Source organism: Malurus melanocephalus, unplaced genomic scaffold (assembly GCF_030028575.1).
Source record: "Malurus melanocephalus ecotype Western Australia unplaced genomic scaffold, MMel_1.1 scaffold_471, whole genome shotgun sequence".
In the NCBI taxonomy this organism is placed as follows: Eukaryota; Metazoa; Chordata; class Aves; order Passeriformes; family Maluridae; genus Malurus; species Malurus melanocephalus.
The window spans coordinates 289,573-315,354 of record NW_026623703.1 but is presented as its reverse complement, the minus strand read 5'-3'; the positions used below and the strand labels follow the sequence as shown (position 1 = coordinate 315,354).

Sequence of the window (25,782 nt, the reverse complement as noted above, 5' to 3'; positions counted from 1 at the left end):
CCGCCCCGCCCGGGGCGCGCTGAGGGGAAGCCCCGCCCCGGCCGGGGCGCGCTCCGGGCCCGCGGGTTCCCCTTCCGGAGCGGCCGCCGCCCCCCCGCCCGCCGGGTTCGCTTCCGGCGCCGTCCGGGGTCCGTTCCTGCCGCCGCCGCCGAGCGCGGCGCGGGGCCCATGGAGCCGCGGCCGTGAGGCGCCCCCGGCCCGGGCCCGCTGCGGGAGCCGGGCGGAGGCCGGAGCCGGGTGCCGCCGGAGCCGGAGGAGATGGACAAACTGACCATCATCTCAGGATGCCTCTTCCTGGCCGCCGACATCTTCGCCATCGCCAGCCTGGCGAACCCGGACTGGATCAACACCGGCGAGTCCGCGGGTGAGGGCGGCCGGCGGCGGGACCCGCCGGGGTATGCGGCCGGTGTCCGGGAGAGGGCTCCGGCAGCGCCCGGGGGCTCGGGGCCGGGCGGGGTGCGGGCCCGGGGCGGCGGTGGGGCCGGCGTGAGGCGCCGGGGGGAGGCCGGCCCGGGGGGCTGCTGGTCCCGCGGCTGGAGGGCGGCAGGGCCGGGGCCCGGGGGCTCCCGGATCCGCTCCCCTTGGGCGGCGGTGGGTGATGTGACCGGGGGGATCTGGTGGGACCCCAGCCCCGCACAGAGCCCCAGCGGTGCCTCTCGCCGAGCCCGGTCTCCCGAGGGTTCCTGCAAAGCCCCCGAGCCTTCTGTGACTCCGGGAAGCCGAGGGCCAGGGCAGCATCCCYGCCTGTGCTTCCCAGGTGCCGTCACCTTGGACAGGGAATTGAGATCTGTCTCCGCTTARTTTGCAGCAGGTTTGGAGTCTTTTCGTACTACACTGACCGTTTCCTTTGTTGCAGGGAAGTTCTTGCTTTCCTTCATCTTTTTTCCCCCCAGAATGTTTCCTGTATGCTGATTTTTATCAGCTTCTAAGCCGAGATCCCATATGTTTTTTATTTTAGAGTGTGACATTGTTTTCTTTAAAGAACAAGGATTTGTGCATCAGTCTTTTTACTAATGATGTAATTGTTTCTRTGGACAGTTTATTTCACCCTGTTGATAAAGACCTGCATGTTCTGCTCAGTGGAGCMGGGACAGAGAACAGGAGGAGGGCAGTTCATTGGTCTCATGTCTCAGAGGAACCCAAAGTTCACTCTCAGGAAAGGAAGCCATCCTTTCTGCAAACAGATTTAAACTAACTTAACYACTTAGACCGTCACRRGACTTGAGGGAAGWSCATGAAGCTGTGCCAGGGAWGGTTTAGGTTGGGTATCAGAGSGTGGTTGGTCACTGAAGAGGCTCCCCAGGGCAGCGGTCACAGCACCAAGCCTGTGTGTGTTCAARAAATGTCTGGACARTGATTTTTGGGGCTGTCCTGTGCGGAACCAGGAGTTGGACTTGATCCCTCTGAGTCCTTTTCAGCTCAGGATATGATTCTGTGATCTTTTCTAAACTTATCATTTCCAAGCAAACAGGTTAGTACAGAGAAAACTGGACTGGGTGTAGAGACTTCTATCATAAATTCTGGCAGAAACTTTAAAAAAATTTCTTCATATGGCTTGCATCTTCCATGTCTAATATTCAGTGCATGTAAACGGACTGATCTGGTTCAAACTGTGTCATATTTCCTTTATTCTAATGAAGCAGAGTATTAAAAACATTGGCTGTTAGGGTTGATGACTGTACTCTTCCCAGGCTGTACTTACAGCTTATTTGATTTTCTTTCTAATTACCTGGTCTAGAACCCAGACTTTCCTACATGGTTCAGAGTAGAGGAACGAGTCCCTTCCTAAGTGCAGCCTTCAGGAACTCCCTGGGTGACTTCACCATTCCTCCTACAGCTAATTGTGATGATCTTCCTGCCTATGGCTAGATAAAATGGTTGGTTCTTTACTCTTTTAATTCCACCTAACAGCAGTGCTGTGGTAATGAGCCCTTCTTCAGGGCTTAAAGTCAAATAAAATAGTATTCATTTCAAATATTTAARTATGTTTTTCTGAAGTCCTGCCTCACATTAGCAGATCCTGTGCAATATGTAAGGTGTTGGATTCTCTCTGCATGTATAGAAACGAGATAACAGAAACTATTCTGAAAAAAGTGGTCCTTTGAGAACTAAGCACAGTCCGTTCTTTCCTAAAGAAAAATGTTTTATATCTCTTTGTAATACAAAAATGGTTTCCTAAAGCATTTTAAGCAGCAGTCATTATTTCTTAGTTTCTTGGTGGATGATTACTTAAGAATCATCTGCCATTTCTGAGGTGCAGCTAACAGTTTTAATTAGGCTGGCAAACATGAAATCTGTATGGATTTTTCTGAAGGACTTCACTAAGCCTTTTGACAGACCTAAGCCTTTTTCTTTCTTTGCTCTATTTTGAAGCCAAACAAATTGTCTTGATAAAACCATAAAAGAGAGCTAGCTGCCACCCTTAATGACTCTTTTGTAGAATTTTATTGATACAGGTTTCAATGCATTATCATAAGACTTTTGCCTAAAAGCAAAACAAATGTGTATTTCCAGTGCTTAGACCTTCTAAAGGAGCCTTTGGCCCAAACTGTAAAGAAAGGAAGTGTGGAGATGCCCATTGAAGCAAGGACTTCCTGYAGTATTGAATTGTGAGGTGAAGGCTTTATGAGTGCCATTCATTAGGCAGAGGCTGCTGGGGAGAGATACAGCACAGGAGGGATGGTGAAACCTGTCCCAGCTGCCGGTGACATTCAGGGACTCTCAGCAGACTTCAGTGCTTGGAGTGTGTCCAAGGCATCCAGCTTCCATATGTGCCACTGAGAAGCAGGGTTTTTTTGGAGCATCCTGTGCTCAGCTGGTGAAAGGAACTATTTGGTGAAAGAAAATATTGCTTTGGTTTATCTGTGCATTCTTAGGTTCATSTCCTGTGGGAATTATTCTGGATTCTGTTTCTACAAGTCAGCCTAGTATCAAGGAGGAAGGAGGGGTTAATAGTGTTCCTGTGCTTGGCTGCTGTCCTGGGGTTCTGAAAGGCAGCGTGGAGCAGCCTGGTCTCCTCAATACTGCAGCTCTTGGAGGAGGGCACAGAGCAGAGGTCTTGGCAAACCTGGCTCATTCAGAGCTGYTGTAGCCACTAAGGCTGGGAACCTGGGCTTTATGTTTCAGAAAAAAAGATCTGTTCTGATTTGGATGCTAAACAATATGTACCTCTTACTCCAGAGATAGTGATGATTTTCRGCTAAATTGGATGGCAAAATAAATCACTGGCTTTAAAGCTTTTCTGAAAAATCTAAATAGTTCAATTTTTAAAAAATCAATGGAGAAGGGCTGATTAGTCTCCTAAATCTTACTCTTAAAGATAAGTTTTACAGTCATTTGAAAAATGCTGGCTATAAAAATTTCTCCCTAGCAATTACGAGCAAAGGATTGCAACTGAAATTATTAAAGGTCTCAGATGCCTGTCTGTCTTTAGGCCAGAGGAACTACACCTTTGTGGRCATGGGTCCAAGTCTCTGTTGGGCACTTTATGTAGTTTTGTAAGAATTGTTCATTAAMTTGGTTTCAGATCTTTCATACATGTTTAAGATGATAAAGGAAAGATGAAAATTAAATGGATTTTTCTTGCAGTGAGTTCTCAGTGAGGTTTTGTTATTCGTGCTGTGCAAGTACAGAACACTGATAACTCCAGTCAGAAAACCAGTGGCTGCTCAGTATTCTTGCACTGACTGCCTTTTCTTATCAAACTGACACTGTGAGAAATAAGGACAGAGTTGGCTTTAATTTAAGCCAGTGCCCAAAGTGCCACTGATTTCAGYAGGAAGGAATTTTGCTCCTGTATCTCTACACTTCTGCAAAAGAACTTTATAAGCTGATAGTTTTGTCTCCATATGTTCCTTTTTTTTGTGTGTGGGAGGGTCTTTAATGATTTTGATATTTTGYCTTCAGTAGGGGAGGAAGGGGGATTGAAGCAGCTCTAGCTTCAGCTCTCAACCCTTTTGTAGGAGAAAGGGTATGAATAGTATGCACWGTTGAAATTAGAGATGTTAAAAGCTGTACATTTGGGGGGGTTGACAATTTGAAATGCTTTCAGGGGGTTTCAGATAGGTCAAGTAATTCAAGAGAATAATTTAATCAAGTAAAATCTTCAGAAAGCTAAGCTATCAGTTTGTTTATGTGGCTTAGTCATCCCTTCCTATGTAGCATGATTGTTCATTTGATTCCAATTTACAGAACACCGTGTACCATTTTATAGCACTCATTAAGTTAACATGGATGTCAGAACTTAGGGGTGCCTAACTGATGGGTGAYTCCTAAAGCATCACACAACTTAAAGAGAGTGTAAACTTGAGTTCCAGCTGGCATTATTGTTCTAAATGAAGTCGTCTCCTCAAGATGTAGTGATATGTAAAAATCAGCATGGCATAATTTCCAGTGACTTCTGCCCTTTAGGGCCKGTGCTGAGAAGCTGTTCCTGTGCAGTGCTCCCCTGTGGATGAGCAGGTATAGAGCAGCCATGGTGCTGTGTGGTATGTGGGCAGTTGGCTTTTCCAAACCTGTCTGTAAAAGGGTTCTGGTGATGGTTTGTTAAGCACCTTGCAATATACTCAAAACACAGTRTGCATCTYCYRGTTCTTCTTGGTAGAGAATGATGGGACACGATAGGAAGCAATTCCACAAAATTACCTTTCCCTAATGTTTTTTGTGCTATCACGTAGTGACTGTGACAGGAGAAGTTATTTGCCCTTTCATGAACCTGTTTGGATTGCATGCTGAGAATACAAAAAATAAAGGATGATACAGAAAATGAAGATTTATGTACCATCAGATCCTAGAGGTGAGTGCTGAAAAGCAATCTCCAAAGCCATCAGAACATCAGAGTGTTAAAATTAGATTCTGGGACATAATTTTCAGGAAAACACATTTCTTTGCTGGATGCTCCCAGGTACGTGAGCAAGGAGGGGAAGGTGGTGCTGGGTTGTGATGTGTTGCTGATCCCCACGGAGAGGGAGTAGGACCTGCTGGTTTTAAGATGCAGGCCCTGCAGCAGCACTTGTATTTCAGAGATGTTGCCTATGCCTTAAAAACAACARTACAAAACCCAAACAAGGACTAAATTCTGAACCCCATATAATCTGAATACTCTAACAAGAGTTTCCTGTTAATAGGTCTGCCTGGACTGGACTGGGAGATCAGTGCCATCTTTAAAATGGATATTTCCATTCCACTTTGTGTCTGTAGATGTCTTTCAAGTGGATGTAAAAATGTGACAGAGCAGAGTGTTTGAATTGTGCTTGGGTTCTGTAATCGACCAGGCCTTAAGGCACAAGAAAAATCAATAGAAAGACATTGTTGTAATGAATTAATTTTGTGCTTACTCAACCACTCAGCATTTAAACATATGGAACTATTTTATGTGTAGGAAGAATCTCATAAAAGAGAGCTRTGTCAGCCTGGTTATTTGAGCTTGCCAGAGAAGACATGAGGGAGCCAATTGTTTTTGTCCATAGAGGAACTGATGTTTTACATCTGCTTTTTAACAAATACAAACTAATGCTGCTCCTGTTAGGTGCGTGTTTTGTTTTCTCTTTAGCGTGTGAAGGTACAAAACTATTAGTTTGCCTTCCATCAAATCCTATTGAATTCCTCACTCTCTAATTAGAGTTTAAAAGTTAGGTAAGAAATATCTGATTATAGAGTACAGTAGAGCCAGGAACTTTTAAATCTGGCATTTGGCACAGCTGACTTTGGGTGTTGGCAAGTTGTCTGGTAGTACCCCRATTTCTTGCTCATTAAAATAGAGGTGGTATCTTTATCACAGTAACTTCTGTTAGCATTAGCAGCAAAGCTTTTAATTTCTTTTTTTTTTAAACTTTTGTTTCCTGTTAGAGTTTTACTTTATTAAACTGAGGGGAAAAATCACAGAATAACAGGAATTTCACTTGTCTTTTCTAATGGTAGTTGCTTTGGATAAGGTACTTGAGTTTCAGATATTTTGAATAACCTTTGTTGTCTTTATTTACTGTGCACAGTTGCTACAGAATTAACTTCTATTCAGTATGTGCAGATTGAGATTCGTTTTCTGTCCATCCTGTGCTTTACTCAAGAAGTGTGTAACTATAAAGCTGCTTTATAGASAGTACAATCTGTGGGAAAGGTGCCTTGTTGAGACTTCAGCTTTATGGCTTCAGGAGCTTACCTGAGTTTCATCTGTTTTTTTTTAATCAACTTAGACCTGATTTGAGGTGTGTGTATTACGTTTGTTGCCACAAACTGACATTGAAATCAACACAAGAGTAACTTAAATGTATGAATCTTAAAAGTAAAGATTGAATAGTGTGTACTGCAAAACAAAGATTTTAAATTGTCTGAAATAATAAAAAAATCCTGTTAATGGCTGGGGCTTATTAAAACCATTTGTATTGTTTAGTTTCCAACCAGCAYTTACATGTGAGCAGAATTATGTAAACTCCATTTGTACTTTTGCCAAGGCAAAGAAGATCAGTAGGTCAAACTTTTAAGCTTGACCTACTTTTTTTCATAGGTACTTCACACCAGCTCAACTTTTTCCCATTCATGCTAGTCTTGAAACATAGTAGAGAAGAGTGCCTACAAATTTAGTAATTGACAGAGTTTTTTTATTACTAAGGGCTATATGCAGGAAAAAAGTTCTTTGATAATTTTTCAGCAATCCCCTTATGTGCTCCAGCTGCTTTGCTCAATTTCACTTTTCTTCCCCAAGCTCTGACTGATGGAGATATACACAGATCTGAAAAACTGGAGATATGGCCAAGAAGAGGATCTGTGCAGGGTACGTGTTTATTTTGAGGAGAAGGGAAACAAGGTAGACTGGCAAAGCACTTGTRTTGGCCCAATTCTGTAGGGATCTGCATGGAATCAACAGTCATGGGTTATATCCCTTCTCGGTGTGAAGCTTTTGGGTTCTTCCTATGATATAATGTTTTATTTCCAGTCTGATGTATTGTCTTATGTATGTTTTTTAAATTCTGTAAATAGAGCCGATGATGGGAGTTTGGTCTCTCTTGGGTACCTTAGGAGCATCTGATTGTGATGGTTTGTCTGTGGGATGGGCCAGTCCAGTGGGAAATACCTGCTGCTTGGTGTTGGAAGTTCAAATTTCATAGAGTGTGTAGAGTGTGGTTCCTGTCTCTGAGCAAAACAGTCTGTTAGAGCTGGGTCCTTGGGGTGAGCTGAAATGCTCCCTTGTGAGGGCATGGAAAGCCTCCCWGGGATTCACTGCAGTGTTCAGAGCCAGCACAACACAGTGCCATGGGCAACACTTGGCTGCTACCCAGGAACCTCATGCTACCTGCACTGCTGTGCCAGGAATTGCAAAGCACTTTGGGACCATTAAGGATGACATTCTCTCCAGGTGTAGTGATTAATACCCCACTCAGATGTTTAAACACTTGTCCAGTTGAAGACAGTTCACATTAGGCCTTGAACTKACTTGCTGGTGAGCAGTTCTTTGTGCCATTGTTTGCACACTGCATGAGGAGGGCTGGGCTGTGGCTGGGCTTGGTGCATCCAAGAATTCAGTAATCAAATGACAGTGGTCATAGACTCTAAAGTCAAGTACTTTATTTCAGTAGTGCCCATCATGAAGCCAGCTGCCTTCCCAGCTTGTATTCCTGCAATTCTTACTCCTGGGGTTTCCGTTCTTTGTCCAGGTTGTTCTTGCGTGGTTTCCGTTTCTCTTGCTGTGAYTACTTTCTGCTGTTGGTGGCTATGTAATTCAGTTGTATTTTAGGAACAGGTATGGGATCAGAAAAGGAGAGAATAGGACAACTGATTTTGATGGCATATGTACTAATGCTCTTCGGACATTTTAGTGAAACTGCTTGCTTTCTGCAATAAAATCTTTGTATCAATCTGCAATGAGAGAGATCCTGACTTCGTTGATAAGCAGGGCAAATATACAAGTAAGGGGGAATGGTTTCGTCTGCAACATCATCAGTGTGAGCTTAATGTATCAAACATTAACAACCTCTAATTGACATGTCTTTGTACCAAAGTAAAGTTAGGAAAACTCATAAAGTGTTATCATGGGCTTCAAGTTTCCTGAAGGATGACTTTTGTATAGTGGGTGACTTGTTWGACTTGAAAATTTGCTTTGATGTTCAGTCTTCTCTATACAAAACAGAAATACTCTAAATTGAGAATTAAGAAACATCTTCTTTCAATCATAGACAGTAATCCAACAGTATTCCCACGGTCAGAGGAAGTGTCAGCTCCAGAGCTGCACCAGTGGAAGATTCTGATTTCCTTTCTTGTAGAGGAAAAAATGCACGGCTGCTTCCTCTGTGCTGTTTGTAGGCATTTCATGCTGTGGGGGAAGAGAAGTCACAAGGGTGAAGAAAGAACTTTCTTACTTTCCTTGGGATGAATTCCATTCTGAAACAAACTGTGCACCTAAATTCATGGGTTAATGATGTGCTCTCCATCACAGAAACTTCTGGGAAGAAGCATGTTTCATTTTGTTTTTTTAAGTCCACACTTACTTCCATTAAAAAGCTATGCAACAAGATCAGGAAACCTGAAAAGATTGAAGGGCCAAGGATTTCTAATGTGATCCCATCAATTCTTTCAGTGGAATATTGCTGGGTCACTCAGCAAGTTCAAGAAGCACCCTTCTTCATGTGAAGTTCACATGAAAAATGCTGAAATAAAGAGTGTCAAGGCCAGAAGTAGCAGTTGCTGTTTTACAAATGAGTCTGTTGATTTATGCCCAATGTAAGCTGAAGTAAATGTTCTGCTTAACTAGATGTTAAGTAAGATGAAGTTGGTGATAAGGACAGAACATGTCTTGGTTTATATAAAATCTAAAATCAGAGTGAATCTGTTTCAGAATGTCAAACAACTGAAAGAACATTTGTTAACAGATACGTTCTTTGGAGCACTGTGTCACATCTGGTTGCTTTTTAAGAACARTCCTACTTGTTCAGAAAGGACCGAGCCTTGCTGTTTCAATGAAGTCACATTTCAGTGAAGTGCAAATTTAACTGTTCAGGAATGATCTATCTTCTCTTATATTAGTAAAAAAAAGAGGTCTCTCCAGACTCTAGCAGTCTATTTTTGCAGATGCCAATTTGTGATAAGGGAGAAGGTGTTATCACCACACAGACAGCACCTGTTAATTGCCTAAATAATTCAGGCTTAAATTATGTAGGCTTCTAAAACAAGGAATTGCTCRAGCAAAGGCGATAAGAAAATATATGCTTGAGGATAAATCTTGAATATGCTTCCTGCATTCCTATTCTTTGTTTTGAATGTTTTTGTTGTAATGGGAACAGAAAGTAAATGCCTAAATTTTAGAATTATTACTGCAGAAGAGGGTTGGGGTTTGGTTTGGTTTGGTTTATTTTCCAATTTGCCTGAAAAGTTAAAGCKACCTTTTATATTGGTAGGGGCTTAAAATGTTAATTAGGCAGGAAACTGTGTACCAGCAGTCCTGGAGGACACCTTGTATGGAGTTAAGCTATATCTCAGTCTGTCTCTCAGCATATGAAGTGTTACTTGTAGATAACAAAATCTTGGCCCTGTGCCTAATSCCTATTTAGTGCAGTTTAACCTGTATTCCCAGTTGTTACAAGCATGTCATACACAGATTTGGCAGCAGTTAAAAGGCACCTTTCGGAAGAAGAACTAAGGTTGTGTATTATTGCACTTGAATATCATTCCAGTTGCAACAAGAGACATCTTTGGGCAAGTAGGTGCTGTTGTTCAGTTGACAAAGATGCCTTATGGACAAAACCAAGTCTAGTAGACAAAGACAGGATCTCATATCCCCAGCTAGTACTGTGGTGGTAACCTGTGTGTCCAAGGACAGAGAGCAGCCATTTCTGAGAAGGCTGGGCTAGGGTTGTGTGGTTATTGGATMGAGAGCTCTCGTTTTACGGCTCTTTTTGAAGCCAAATGTAACTAATTCTGTTAAAAAGAACACAAGCTCATCAGATGTTAAATGGCAGAACAGCTGTAGGTGTCAGAGCTTGTGGCTTTCAGCTGAACATATGGTGTAGCTGACTACAAAAATCACTTTTAAATATTGACACTGCCTTTGATCTTTCTTTTTTTAGGCAGTGAATTTTGTCAACTTTGAGTAGCTTTGCTTCGGCTGGAGCAGAAATGGAAATAATTGGATTCTTTGTTTGTGTTTTAAACTAAATAAAACATTGCTTTCTTATTTTGGGGAAGTTCTCTCTTTTTTTTTTTCCAGGCCCTTGCCACTTCAGAAACTGTGAAGATTCTAGTCAGTGACAAAACTGTTCCATTGTGAAAATGCTTATAGTGTTAGAAAAATAAACCAGAAGGATGCAGCTTATTAGAGATCCTGTTAACCAAGATTTAATTAGTGCTGTCCTAAAAGTAGGAAAGAATACTTTCTTCTACAGCAAAGAATACCTTCAGCACGGGCAGATTTCTTGGCTCTGATAGATGAGAACACASAGAGCCTTTATTGAGTCAGGAGAGTTGTTCCTGCAATGGTGCCTGAAGATAGCTCTTARGAGAGTCTGGTGGTCCCCAACTCAAAAAAATAATGTAAAGAAAAGAGGGGCTGCAAAAGAAAGACATTAAATAAACCCAACAGACAAGCAGCAGGGCATTGGAAGTTGCTGGAATTCAGAAATAAACTCATTTTTTTATTGGTCCAAATGTCTGCAATTGAGGCATCCCTTGGAACTAATGTATCATAATGATTGTCATCTGTAGTAATAAATTTTTCTAATATGTGTAAGTCTTTCCCAATAGGTGGCCCCTTTGGGAAATGAGGAGGGAGGGAGAAGACTGTGAGTTTTGTGTGGAGAGGGCGTTTGGTTTGCATTAGGCATGATACAGACACAGAATTTAAAAAATTTGAGGCAACCTGGCACCAGATATTCTTCAGCAGCAAGGAAGGCTTTTCTGCTTATATACCACAACTGCTTTAGCATTGACTTTAGACTTTGAAATTTGGAATTCTTCTGTTTAAAAGTCAGTAAGCTTTCTAAGGAGTGCCAAGAAATGGTGTCTAGTAAGTTCAGTTCTCTGGAAATTAGGTTGTTAAATGTAACTAAATTGGTAGGTTCCTCCCAGGTGGTGTAAGCTCGGWTTGAAGCCAGGGACATTACCTGACCTGTATGAATATTTTTAAGAATACTTCATTCTTGAAGTGAGTAAACATCCTTTACATCTCTAAAGCTAGAAGGGTGATGCATTTCAAAGTGGTTTGGAAGGAAGAGAGCAGATCAGATTTGAGAGAAGGGGATAAATGGAGTAGAGGAGAAGAGAAGAGAAATAACAGTGCATAACAATCTTACAAGGACTCTTACAACAAGGGCTCTTACAACAGGGCTCTTAAAAGAGGCCYGCTAGATGCAGCAGGGACTTTGCAAGTAAATCTAGATCTTCATTGAAAACTGATTTTTTAACATTGTATAAATATTTTTAAGTGTTTGTTTCATACCAAGATAAATCGAGTGGGTGTATGAACTAATCTTTCATCTGGTCTTTTTCAAAGTGAGAAACTCTGAAGGTTTTTTTTCCCAGGGTTATGATACCTGTTACATGATTTGAGAGACAAATCAGAGGAAGGCCAAAAACATAAGACTTGGCATACAAAAGGCAGGGAAGATAGTTTGTAGCCTGTTTGTTTTGAACTCTTCTATATTTTGTGCCTTTGCAGTTGATCCTTTTCGGCCTTCCTGTAGATTGTCCTTTAACATTCATAAATCTTATTTTAGTGAGTCTGGGTTTCCTATTAATCTGCTAACTGAACAACGTTCTGGAACATCCGCAGTGAGAGAATCAATCTGTTCTGCTGCATCCTGAATCCTGTGCTTGCACAGTAACCTCAGAGTTATTTTAGCAGCCTAAGTGCTAAAGAGCATCACTCAAACTACCTCCATCCCTCACASAGAAGTAATTATTTATGTAAGAACTGCACCAGATATTGTATGCTCATACTTGATTAGAAACTGGCAGTTGATCTTATCTTRTATTTTGATTCTTTTATATATCCTTTGTAGCTATTTAGGTATAACTCAGTTACTGTATTGTCCTGCAGCGATGTCTGAAGCACAAACGTGGAAGAAAAGGTGTTCAACTTGCTTACCATTACTTAGCTGCAGTTAATTATGTGTATGTGCTGTTTTTGAAAATGCTCTGACATGGCATTTGAGGCTGTAAACTTKTAAAAATTGCTTTAATGGCTCAGGGTTGGAATTTTAGATGAGGACTMRCTATGTTTCCTTTTACAAGGCTCTRACTGTGAGTAGTTGCAGATCCAGAGCAATTGTGTGAGCTGWGCTGGTGGGCCTCATTCAGTGGCACCTGACATACAGAGACCCTGTGGTTCCCTTTGATTCTTACAGCGTGGGCTCTGCCTTACAGGATCAAGAGGTCTTCCCCAGCATTGTTATTCCTTTTTCCTCCTTGGTTTTGCAGAGCAGCAGGATACTGTTGTCTTTTTCCCCTTCATAACAGCAGTGCTGCTTATCCTACAAAGCATAGCTTTTCCCCTAACGTGCACTGCTTATTCTGAGTGTAACTAATCTCCTAAGAGGGTACAGGGCCTGATTTCTGGTGGAGTTTTGCACTGGAATAAGTAGAATTAACTGTCTGGAATACCTCAAAGGCTGTGGTAGTCAATGGTCAGCAGTGTCAGCTCCCTGGATTTCGGGGAAGGCAGGAGGGAGAGCCYTCTGTTCCCAAGGAACTAGTGCCTAGATGATGGAACTAATAGAAACTTTGCCCTAAAGAAAACACATATAAATAAATGTAAATAAGTCATTCTCTCTTCCCCCTTTGTATAGCAACAYCACTTCAAGTGCCCATTGCAGGAAAATGAATTCCATATGTAAGAATGGGAAACATCCCACTTCAGCTGCCAAATTCCTTTGATGACTTTGAAAATTTTCTTCTTGGAAGTCGCTCCTCCCTGTTTGCTGTTATGGGTAGGTGCATTGGAACTATTCTTTCCATGCTTATTTGTTCCTCTCAGGAATTGCTCAGCTAGGCTTTTCTCCCTTTGCAAGCAATCTTCTGTCAGAGAGGCTTGGTTGCAGGCAAAGAGCAGCAAACACATTAAAGGCAAGGTGGCTGAAGGCAGCTTGATGGGTATTCTTAACACTGGTGCATGGAATTAGTCTGYTATGACCAAATCACTGTGTTTTCTTTAGACCTTGGAAGGCTACAGCTGTTCTCATGGCCGCAGCCTGTTCCTCTTAGATAGACCTACACCTTTTACCATTCAAGTTTATCAGCTTGATCGAACTTGAAAATTTCTCAGAACCAACCCGTCCTTGTCTGTGGCCCAGTGAGAGTTGCAGGGAGTGGCTTGGCTGAGCTGTCCCTGACTTTACATATGTCACTCCCTGGCATGTGACTGTTACCTAACCAGCAGCAATGAATGTTTCAGAGTGCCCAAATAATGCAGCTTCATACTGTGCTCATTACTAAAACATAAAACTTAGCAGTGTCCCTGCCACACTGGCAGTGCTCTAAGATTTATGTCACCAGCRCCTCATTAAGAAACCTCCAAACTGTGCTTTTCACTTAGCAAAGATGGTTTAACAAGTCCACAGTGCACTAAAGATGAGCAGAAACTGTCTGCCAGTCMCAACTGGTGTTTCCAGCAGCACCACCCCATCTCATCAGGACAGTGAGGGAGGRACAGCAGGCAGCTTTCTGGGAGCARGTGCATGTTTTAAACCCCTCACAAGGGATATTGGTCTGTAATATTTACTTTTTGTCAGTATTGAACATTCTGCTAAGGATGTGGTTCATGTATAGAAGGTAGAAGTGAGGAAGCTGTTGTCAAGGAATATAAGGCATTGCAGATGCCTTTAAACCCAAGGAATAGCATTTTCTCTAAAATGATAGGGAAGATTAAACACATTTTCGAGTTGGGACAGTAGGAGAGGACAGAGGAGGAGCAGCTCTGAGTGTTTGTGCCTTGGATGTTCACGTGCCAGCATAGCTGCTGAGCTCTGGGACCTTYTAACATTTGATCCCCACCTCACTGACGGCATTTGCTTTGGCCATGTGAGTTGTTTCTTTGCTGTGGTAAGCTCCTCATGGCAGTGGCACCTTGGCACCTCTCCTGTGCCCATCTGGCACACGGGATCCCGCGTGTCCTGGCACTGCCATAACACATGAACGGTGAGCATCTCAATGGCCATCCTTATGCTGCTGCTTTCCAGCCSTGCTGTCGCTGTGCCACTTTTAATAATTCAGAAGTGATGTAGAGGAGGGGGAGTTAAAGGGCTGCAGCAACCTTTGTTTCTCTCTGTAGAGTGTGATTCCTCCATGGTGGCTCTGTAGTTACCAGGGAAACAGGGGAGGGATGACAGAGCACCACAGGGCTGCTGTGGGTCTTGGGGGTCAGTGCACACCTTGCCACCAAGGAGGAAAGTGAGAGCTTGCCTGTCCTTGCTCCAGTCCCTGTCCACCTCTTTTCCTCAATGGTTTTGTGAAAATTAATTGTTAATAGGTGATGCTGCCCAGCATTGTTGTATTTGTTTAAGAATCTTTTTATCATTGATTGTAGTAAAAATATGCGGTGTCAGAAAATGAGCATTGGTGGTGATTTGGAGGAGTTGGGTGATCACAAAATCTTTCTGTGAAATTCACTGGAGCCCTGGTTATACACAGATTCACTACTGAGAGGTTGTTTAATGTGTTTGAAATGCTTTGGCACTTCAGCGAATAGATTTAGTGCAAAAGACTAAGGACCACTTCAGTAACATTTGCTCAGTGCCGCATTCTCTGATTTGATAAAGGTCAAATCTCATTTTTAGTAATTAGCATATCCATCCTAATCACCTCCTGCACCGGCTGTGCTGACCTGAACAGTGCCAGGCTGGGGCTCTCTGGGGAGAGAGGCAGACGAGAGTGGGGAGCATCCCCAGCATTTTGGGGTTGTYCCTGTGGTTTTTGAGGGCTGGGGAACATCTGGGCAGCTTTCATCACTGCACCYTTGGGACTGGATCCATCTTCCAGCTGCCTGAGCTCCTGCCATGGCTCTGCTGTTTGTGCCATACCTGCCTTAGGTTTGTGTAATCCTGGTGCACAGCAATGGTGTGATTGCTGTGTGTCTGGAGCAGAAAATGTCATCTGTATTGCGTTTGTAGCTGTTCAGTTTTAGGTGAAATTCATCCCTGAATCTTTCAGTCGATGGATGTGTTCTTAGTTGTGATTATTTAGGATAACAGTTCAGAAGAAAGGACAAAATTGAGACATCTAGAACTTAATGTTTGAGACACTAGAAGAAATGCCTCTTAATCTTGCATGTTAAATTTGGGTTAGATGACTTCCCTATTAAAGCTCGCTAAAAGCTTCTTTATGAGTCTCAAAAGCACTGACTTGGATTKTAAAGATTTTTTTTATTATTATTTGACAGAAAATACATCATTTTGGTTAAATCCTTACGACTTCTGTACCACTCTTATCGTTTCTCTGGGATCTTTTTGATAGATCTTTTGTGTAGCTATCCCAGTTTCTGTGTGCAGTAACTCCTGTTAGCAATCAATTGATCAGTCTTTGATGGAGGGTCCTTTTAATGAGTTATTGTCAAGAAATGAGAGTTTTAAAAATGTTTTTTAAATCATACATTAATCAAATGCAGTTTCTGCTGCAAGACTCAGAGGCTTTAAGCTGTATTTACAGGTGAGGTATTAGACAATTAAAGCATTTTAGTGGGGCTACAACTCATTTTGTTAGACTATAAAAGTACTTCATCTTGCATGGATGAGGGAGTGAYCCTCTATGCAACTCAGCTACCACGTTAGCAGATTTTGGCAGGCTTTATTACGAGTGCTTTACCCCTTTGATTAGACCTTGATTGCCACTCAGGAACCAGATAGAGCTTGCAGCCATCTCACTTCAGCTTGTACAAGCGTGTGGTGAAGGAACATGAAGACAGATGTTTAGAGCATGCCCCCCAGCCTCTGTGTTTGAAAGCCTTGCTGAGGTTCAGCAAAGAAAGAACCCCTTACTTTGGGGCAATTCTGAGCTTTGGTTTGCAATTGAGCGCCCCTCAGAGAGGATTTTGAAAGTTTACTTGCCTCTCTGCTGTGTATTTTCAGGTGCTCTCACAGTTGGCCTTGTGCGACAGTGTCAAACCATCCATGGACGTGACAGGACCTGTATTCCTCCACGGCTGCCTCCCGAGTGGGTCACTACGTTATTTTTCATCATAATGGGAATCATTTCACTAACTGTCACATGTGGTTTGCTGGTGGCTTCCCACTGGCGAAGAGAAGCTACTAAATATGCCCGCTGGATAGCTTTCACTGGAAGTAAGTGACCTCAAGCACACAGTTGGCCTGTATGCAGGATAAACTGGTGGAGTCTGAATTACACCACATGTTGTTAAGAAGTGAGTGCTCAGGGCTTCTGCTATGCAAAACGTTCCTTCTCTTTAAATACCAYATCTGAGGGAAAAGTAAGTCTTCAGAAATAAAGTGACTGTAATTGAGAGGGAATAATGGTGTGAAAGAAAGGAAGGCTTGACCCCTTTACCTTCCTTGGGCAGTGCCATTAACTGACCTAAGAAAATGGGCAGGGATAGAAGAGGTCAGTCCTGACCTGAGTGGCTGTAGTATTTYATGCTTCCCCACTGCCATATATCCAGGACCTAATCCCAATAGCCTGCAGTTMCTGAAAACTCCCTCTCCGAGGAGGAGGAGGCAGTTGGTCCATCTGAGACCGCCTGTCCCTTACTCAGGTGTCTCGTGAATCCCTCCTTCGGGGTTGAGGCTGCTTCAGTCTGCTCCATGCTCACAGCAGCCTCTTTATTCACACTATCTGCATCCTAATTGGCGATGCAGGAGGATTGCCCACTGCAGAGCATCTGCTGTGCTTCACAGCTCGGAGGATTCTGCTTCCAGAAGTGACCTGCAGCCGTGCTTTAGCCGGAGGGAGCAGTGCTTTTGTGCTGCCTTCATTGTGCTCTGCATGAGCACCAGTGGAACTCCTSACAGCTGAGCTTCTCCAGCAGCTCTGTGTTTGTACAGGGAAACATATCCTATGGCTACTTCAGTGTAAAGAAAGACAGTTCTAATGAGCGAAGGGAATAACTTTCAAACTTCCTTTTCTTGGTGTGTGTTACAGGCTTAGCCCAACTGTGAAATGGTGCCTTAATGGTGGGGATGACAGCATGACAAAACTCAAAACCTGAGGGCTTTTAAATTGACTTATGACAAACCGCTAAAGGTAGTGTGAACGCTAACTAGAAAATGCAAGTTTGTGGTTTACACGGGCATAAATAAGRTTTAATGGAACTCTCTGACATCTAATGATATCTAATATGAGTAAGATTTAACCTTGTTTTGGGGAAGGGAATAATATTAAAAAGTACTCAGCTTCAACCAAGGTACTTCACTGAGGCACTTGTACAATCAAAGCCATCTTTCTGACAACGTTGCTACACAGCATATTAAATTAATCGTCTGCAGCTCTTGCAGACAATGGAGCTATTGAAATGCTGTATCCATTGTGATTGACTTTCATTTRTTTTCTGGTGAATTATTAAAATAGCAGACCTGAGTATTACTGAGTATTCCATCCCATCTTTTCCAGTGCACCCGTTTATCTATACATATTTCATGTATATCTAATATATGTGAGGGGATTAAAGTCAAAATTCCATATAAAGTCAAGATGCTTACAGTAASCTGAAGTCAATGCATTTGGGTAAAGAGGGGGTTTGAGTTCTAGGTATCAATGTTTTTCTTTAATATCTCGAATCATCACATCCCTGCAGCTTTAGTTTTCTACAGCTGTGATGATCAGTTCAGCCAAAAAAGTCTGGTACCTTAAAGCTGTTTTGTTTTGGTTTTTTGGTTTTGTTTTTTTTTTCTCTAGATTTCTTTAGGCTTGCAACAGGTTCATAATTAGATGTCTCAGTGGAAGGACACTTTTATTTCAGCACTTGTCTTCTTGGTATGAGATGTTTAATAATGAAACACACTAATTTGTTCTTTTGCAAGTCAGAATTATTCATAATTCTATTAAGATATGATCGCTACATTGCCAAAATTACAAAATTCAATGTCTTTGGTATTGGAATGGAAGGAAGAATTCTAGATTTTTCAAAAAGTTATTGAGAGTGACTTCTGTGATTCATCAGATACAACACAAATTAGTAACCTATCCTTAGGATTGTATTAGGAAATATGCAGCATGTGGAATCAACTTGGAATACCACGAGCAGGTCCTTCCTGTGAAGTGCCAGTGCTGTTAGATGAAAACATGTGAAACTCATTAGAAAGTGGTAGGAAAAACTTCATATTTGTGTCCCGTCTCATCTGCGAGCAATTTGAAGGCTCAGCGGYGTCCTGCAGGCTGCTGGCAGATTTTCTTCTCCCAGAACCTTGGAACAGTGCAGGACATGCTGTCCTGGGCAGGCAGGGAACTCTGCTGGGACCACCAGGGGAAGCTCTGGGACTGGCAGCTCCTTTCCTTCAAATGCAAGGGTTTGCAGTCAATGTCTGACAGCAAAGGAATCCTTTGGTTCAGCCTTTYCCTTGCAACTCTGACAGCAGCAAGGAAAGCCTGGGAAGAGGTCACCCTTGCCCAGTTCATGCCAGAATTTATATATAGTTGTATAACTTATATTTTTCATGGGATTTTTGCTTGGATGAGTCCAGATGTTTTCACCTATATCCAAATTTTTTCATCTGCATGTCTACAAATATGAATCATTTTTGAGTGTGGTCTTGTCTACCTTGTTTAGCTAAGTTTKCTCTGTCAGTTCTCTCCTGTATACACTTCAGAAGGGATTCACCAGGGAGGGTATTTACAAGCACTGCATTTGCCTCATTCCCCAGTTGCTGGTGGGTTTACTGCACAGAAACTTATCCATCTGATGTCTCTGCAAACAGCTTTGTGGAAAGGAGAGATTCTACTGTGCTCCAGGTCATATTGCATGAGTGACAGAAATCTTGTAAAGGCAAATGTGAAGCTGTTCCTTCATTTTCTGTACAGAAGAGTCAGGAATCAGTRTTCCTCGTGATGTGATAGGTGTCACTTTGGGCATAGATACTGTCAAAACTGCCCCTGATGTTGCAGTGGTACACATCCATGACATCCAGAGTGATGGACAGTGGGGTCCTTGTTGGTGTTGAGCTGTGCACTGCCCGGCTTTTGTGTGATTCTGCAGTCAGCAGGGTGTTACAAACTCTGTGCCTCGTGTGTTGGTAGCAGGCATGTTTAAGTTCCATAATTAGAAACAATGTCCAGAGTTTATCCCTGTGGAGGCCACAGAGGTGGTCTTACAAATGTTATCACAATTTTGGCTATTGCAGGAATTCACAGAGCTCCCTCAAGATCTGTTTACATCCTGCAGATTCAGGTCTCTCACCCTCTGCTGCAACTAGAAAGGAAATGAATTCTGTGTCTTCTACTACTGAATGAGACGCTTCTCTGAGATGTATTAAGGGAGATGATGCTAGACAGAAAAATCATATTTGTGCCTTTTTTCCAGCAGTTACCAGAGTCTGGATTTTGCTTGGTTTGGGATTTTTTTTTCCTCCTGAGGATTTAAAAGTTCATCAGCAATAAGGAGTTGCTTTTTGGAATGGAAGTGAAAATGGGGCAGGGTAATCACATCCTTAACCAACAGTAGCTATCCTGTGAGTATCCTGGGTGCTCCCCAGGGAATAAAGTGCTTCTTGAGTTATTAACCATTTGTACCAGGTGCTGCTTTCTGTGTTATGTGTCTCTAAAGAGGCAAGCAGATATTACAGTGAGCCCTGGCAAGACCAGACCTTTTTCTAAGACTGGATTTCTTTTGAAGTTGTCCCTATGCGCTCAAAACAATTTCAAGCTAAAGAATTACAGAAACTTAATTGGGTTTTTTGACAGCCACCATTCAGATGCAGACTAGAAAGCTCTTCTATGCTTAGACAGATCTGCTCAAGAAATACATACCCATGTTTTCCTCAGATGGATTCAGACGTTTAAGATACAATTTTAGAAAAGAAAACATTCTTTCAGGATCAGATTGTGTAGTGTGGAATTACGTGGACCAAAAATCATGTAGATTCAAACTTTCTAGATTGTTTAACATCTGGTTGCTGTGTCTTTGGGTCTGCTCTAATAAAAGGCCTGAAGAGGTGGCACTGAGCAGGAATGTGGTACCTGTGCAGTTCCAGATGTTTTCTTTTCCTCGGAAGAGGCACCCGGGGTGCGGGCACAGCGCGAGTGAGGCTCGGGCCCCCTCCAGTGGAACGGCTGGGATTTGCTGAGCCAAGGATCCCGTACTGGCTGTGCTCTCTCTGCTCGAGGTGTTGGGAAAGCTGCTTTSTGTGTTTTGGAGGGCAAGGAGCCGCTGATGCTCCGATGTTGATCATGGTTTATCAAAGCATCCTTCTTTGTTTATGTCCAAGACCTACTTGGACATTCAGATTCATCATGCCCACAACCAGTATCTTCTAGAATATGAGTGGTTTTGGCTCAGAGCTGAGACCTGTGCTAAGGAAATCTTAAGCACTAAGATACAAAATATGTGGTAAACTTCATCTTGGATAAACATAGAGTCCATTAAAAATTGTTTTAGTGTGGGCACTGTAGCTGGATATACTGGAGCATCTGTGTTTAGCGAGGAAGAGCAGTAGTGAAGTTACATTAAAAAATATTGATGCTGCTGTGGCCAATCATTTCCTCATTTATAAAGACTACAAACTTTGTCTGGTGAGGCCAAAGGGGACAGGCAAGCTCCTGATTTTATTTTCCATACCTTTGGAAACAAAAGCAACTGCAGCACTTGTGACTTGCAGGGGAGCCAGTGATTAAGGTGATGCCCTTTRCTGTTGCCAGAGGTTTTTAAGGTTGCTTGTTTGACCTGTAARAATGTTCCCAAGTAGGGAACAGCATCCCCAGGGTTTCTTCTGTAGTGCTGGRGAAGAGGAAGAGAAGGACAGCACCTGTGTCCCTCACTAACAAACTAAAAGCAGCAGCCCGTGTTAACTCACTTTGAGGTGAAATAAAGACCCTCATTGTTTGGTCTTTGTTCACAGAGTCTGAATTYAGTTTTTCACTAAGAAGCCTAGATTAAACTGAATCAGAAAACTTCCATTGTATTCCAGTGGGAAATTCGAAGGATATTTCATTATCTAAGGAAGCATTCATATAACTTTAGGAAACTGGTAGCTTTTAATCCTAAAAGAAACTGTAATGACAATCAGAGTGTTTTCTATTTTTAGCAAAGCTTTTACAGAAAAGGAATGCGTGAAGAATGGGAGAGGGCAACTACAGTTGAGGAAAGACAACTGACAATAGAGAAAGTTTCTTCAATGTTGAATGTTAYTTTATCTTGACTGGACAAAATTACTCGAAAATAAATGGAGAAGAAATTACTAAAGTTTGAGACGGTGATAGAAGTATATCTACCAACTTTTTATCAAGACAGTTCATGATCTAGTGAGTGGAGCTGAAATTACAGCCAAAATTGGGGACTTTCTTGGGAGTAGATGAGGGATGTTTTAAATTCGACAGTGCCTACTCAGTCATTTCAAGCAAGTTAGGTACTGGCAGATCTCAGCTCTTCAGTTCTGTCAGGATATTTTGCTTGTTTTTCTGGAGTRCTCTATGAATGGGTAAATATTTTCACTTTAACACAGCAGTGACTGTTTTTTCTTTTCTCTTTTCTTTGCAGTGATTCTATTCTGTATGGCAGCCCTAATATTTCCAATAGGATTTTACATCAATGAAGTTGGAGGTCAACCGTATAAATTACCCAATAACACAGTGGTTGGGTCTTCRTATGTACTGTTTGTCTTATCCATTTTCTTTACAATAGTGGGACTTCTATTTGCTGGCAAAGTTTGTTTACCTGGCTGATGAATGTCTGGACTGCAGGACTTTATTTTGGAAAAGAGCAAGACAGCAGAATTGCATTCTCAGGAGGATGCCTAAATCAGACTATCAAACACTGACTGAAAAGAGGAATGCTTTGACTTGTTCTCACTATGCACTTTGGATGAAAAAAAAGGAGAGCCTTTCCCATAACCAAATACAGACCACACTGACTAATCTCCTGAGCATACTCGAATGCAGTCAGGTCTGCACTGTGATAGGAACTGGTGGAGAATGCTTTACACTGAGAAGCATAATGCCCCATGTTACTGGACTCTTCCTGTTTTTAACGTCTAACAATTTGGAAGTCAAAGTATTTATGAACTTTGTGGTAGACCAGAGGGTTGCAGAGGAAGTGAAGTGAGGCTGGCCTCGCTGTTTAGGAGATTAGTGTTTTCCATCTTCCTTCTGATGAGCAAAGCCTTTGGCACCATTGTGGATCAATCTGCATTACTGCACCAAGAAGCCAATAGATCAAAACATGTTCTCTCAATGTATGTAACAGCAAGAAGACATACATCCCCTCCTCCCCCAAAAGCTCTAGGAAACACTTAAGGAACGTTTTAGAGGGGGATTTTGTCCTTATATTTATATAAATATATATATAAATATATATATATTTTGCTGATGCAGTATACAGTGTGTGTGTATGTGTGTGTGTGTGTATATACACATATGTACATATATGTATATACACACAAATGGTTCCTGGAAAAGAACTCAGAATGCTTTGCTAGCAAAACACTGTGGTGTGCAAAACTAGGACTCAATAGAAAAAGCCATTTCTCTGAAGGCCACATAGCTGAGAGTCTTCAGTTTACCTCATTCTTTGTAGCAGCCCTTGATTTTAACAGTTTTTTGTAATAGGTACAAACGATCCCATGCCTTTCTAGGTGCAATTTTAAGTTAAGCTAAAGTTCTTTTTATGGTAATTTATTTGTATATGAGGGTTGAAGGTGAGATCATGTCATACCTTAAAATCCTAATTTTGGGAAACTGACACTATTTAAATTATTAGCAACTGTTGTACAGAAAATCTCTTTTTCTACTGCATTGTTACATTTGCATTCATACATGTTCAAGCACAGCATTTTACCATGGGTAAGCATTTCTCTAGCACATATAAAATGCAATGTTTAAACTAATGCAAACACTATTCCACTGCAAAGATGGATGAACTTATTTTCACTTGAGTGTTAGTTCATCTTTGCTGAAAAAATGAGCAATATAATTGTTTAAAAATATATGCCTTGTTTACTGAAGTTGTTATTTTCAACGTAGATTTAATGGCCACCCAAATTTGCAGTAAATATTCTTCACTAAAAGTAGTTTTATTTTTTAACCCAAGGATAAACCATTGAATCCACAGACGTCTTAATTCACTGCTAGTTTGGTGTTCCAGGGAAGCTGCCTGCACTATCAGTATTTGTTTTCCAGTTAATAACTCGTTTACCAGAGAATCATTCTGAAAACAAAAAACTGTTTTGAGCATTGTTTCATTGAGCTTACTAGAGGAACTGCATTAATGAGTAGACATTCATTTTAGGATGAAGTTGTTGTTAAAGTCAGCAGTTTCCAAAATAATCACTTATCAAATAAGTTGGAGTGTTTAAGAGTTTGCACCGTTATTTTAAACTCTGTGCCATTCACACCATCGTGGGTCCCTGTTCTTCTGCACCTCTTCCCTCTCCCCCTCCCAAGGTATTTTAATACAGAAAAGTTATTTGCTRATGTAAGTATATTTTCTTTTGAGATTTTTGACCAAATTTGTCACTGGAATGGTTTCTAAAKATTTCTTTTTCCAGTCAGCTCATGCACACATAGAATGGAGTGTTTATGGATCACTAAATTTTTCTAAAATATACCAATCTGTAAATACAGCCAAGCACTTACTTGGAAGTCATRGTTTAAATATGATTTGGTTCCTAATTTAAGCCTTCATCTGCATGGGCAGTCTGAGCCCCTAGTGATAGTGGTTGAGCTAAAAGGCAGCCTTTGTCTGCTGGTTATGTGTCAAAATTTTGCTGTTATCACTACTGTGTCCTAAGAAAGTATTCACTAAAACTTGGATTATAAAATACACTTTCAGAAATGTCACATTTGTAAATAGTTTGAGATTTTTGTAACTGGAACATAGCTGGGGGTGGGGAGAGTTCCTCAGCTGCTAAGATTTCTTTCCCTTCCCACCCCTCCAACTTACTTATTTCAGTTGTAGTAACATCATGTGGATTTAGGCTTTGATTAAATGGATCATCATAAAAAAAAAAAAAATTAAAAGAAACACTTAGAGCAWATCCAGATTGTGGTTGGCTGACTGGAAATTTATCTGATCTGCCAATACTATTGCTATGAATTATTAAATGTTAGCAAAGATTTAGCAAATAGRTTTATTAAATATTTGAGCCAGAAATAGATGCAGCCAAATGTATTTTTAAAAACCCAACCCAGTAATTGAAGAGACAGCTGTCAACAGTTGCTTTTAATAAGGTCACTAAGTACTATATAGTACAGTATTAATTTATAGCAGAAAATCATATCTTGTAAACTGTATATAAAACACTGTTTTATGGTGCAATCATTTGTCAAACTTATGTCTGTTACTTCTGTTTTAAAGTTGTGTGCATTCTTTTCATACCTAAGAGCATCACTGTAAAATCTGCTGAAGACTATTTATAGGTTTTTATTTGCACAAGGTTTTGTTTTGAACTACAGGAAGTTCGTATTGAACATGCCTAAACATCTGTAYCTTTTCATTTCATGAAAAGCAAATGTTTTCCATATGAATCTTCTCCAAAGGTAATCCCATATTTGTGTTGAGTGTTTACATAAACGTTTCTGATTCTGCCAGCCATTATTTTTTAACTTTTTGAAGGACAGCTCATTTCATACATCACTAGAGAATTTCATTTATTCTCTTGCTTCAAAATCCTCCCGAAGGTTTGATGTCCCATCACAGTGTAATTTTTGCACACTTTGTCATTTATTTGGCTATCAAAATGTAAGATTGGAAACTGAAAATACTTTCGGAAGGAGAACTAGTAAATTTGTCTGTATAAATCTTATCATTGAGCTCAGCTGAAATAATCGCCTGGAAGGTGTTTGGCTCAGAGCTGGGGAGGGTGTGCTTCCTGAACACTCCAGTTTAACCATTTAAAGGGTTTTTTCTGCTGTTAATCCTCTCCCAAAGACAGTGTGCCACACCACCATCGGGGCCTCCTGCCGTCCCTGTGTTTAACCACTCCAGAACACAACTGTCGGTTCCTGTTTGCCTCGACACACACACACACAGGAAAATGAAAGCTGTCCTTTCAAACTTTGTGAAGGATGAACATAATGAAGGAGATGGTTCTGCCGGGCTGTCCTGCCTGGGCTCCAGGCCGGGCCCACTGCCCGCGCCCCCCGGCCTTACTGAGGCTTGTTTTCTAATTGGTTAGAGCATTTTTTCAATTAATGATTTCTGAACAAATGTTAATACAAACTGTATAAAATGAACATAATTTTCTTCACTTGTATTTTTGTTATTGAGCAAGTTTATCAAAATAAATTGTCTACTAAAGCGAATGGCCCGGGCTGCACTGACTTGGACCGGCCCCGCCCCATGCTCAGGTGTCTCCCCTCAGGTGTCAGATTCTCCTCAGGTGTCCCCTCAGATATGTCCCCTGAGGTGTCCCCTCACATCTCCCCCCTCAGATGTCTCCCCTCAGATGTGTCCCCTCAGGTATCTCCCCTCAGATATCTCCCCTCAGGTGTCCCCCTCCCCTCAGGTATCTCCCTTCAGCTGTCTCAGGTTTCTCCCTTCTCCCCTCAGATATCTCCCTTCAGGTCTCCCCTCAGGTATCTCCCCTCAGATGTGTCCCCTCAGATATCTCCCCCCAGGTGTTTCCCCTTAGATATCTCCCCTCAGGTATCTCCCCCCAGGTGTTTCCCCTCAGGTGTCAGATTCCCCTCAGGTGTCTCCCCTTAGTT

General features: G+C 41.8%; 1 protein-coding gene across 1 annotated transcript; it reads left to right on the top strand.

Moving 5' to 3' along the window:
- The first annotated feature begins 154 nt into the window (after nucleotides 1-154).
- On the top strand, nucleotides 155-25,373 carry MOSMO (modulator of smoothened). The gene is given in 5 exon segments (XM_057380777.1): nucleotides 155-364; nucleotides 4,677-4,745; nucleotides 4,748-4,795; nucleotides 16,044-16,256; nucleotides 21,617-25,373. Coding segments are annotated over 5 exon segments (621 nt in total). The 5' UTR covers nucleotides 155-258; the 3' UTR covers nucleotides 21,802-25,373.
- The last annotated feature ends 409 nt before the right edge of the window (nucleotides 25,374-25,782 follow it).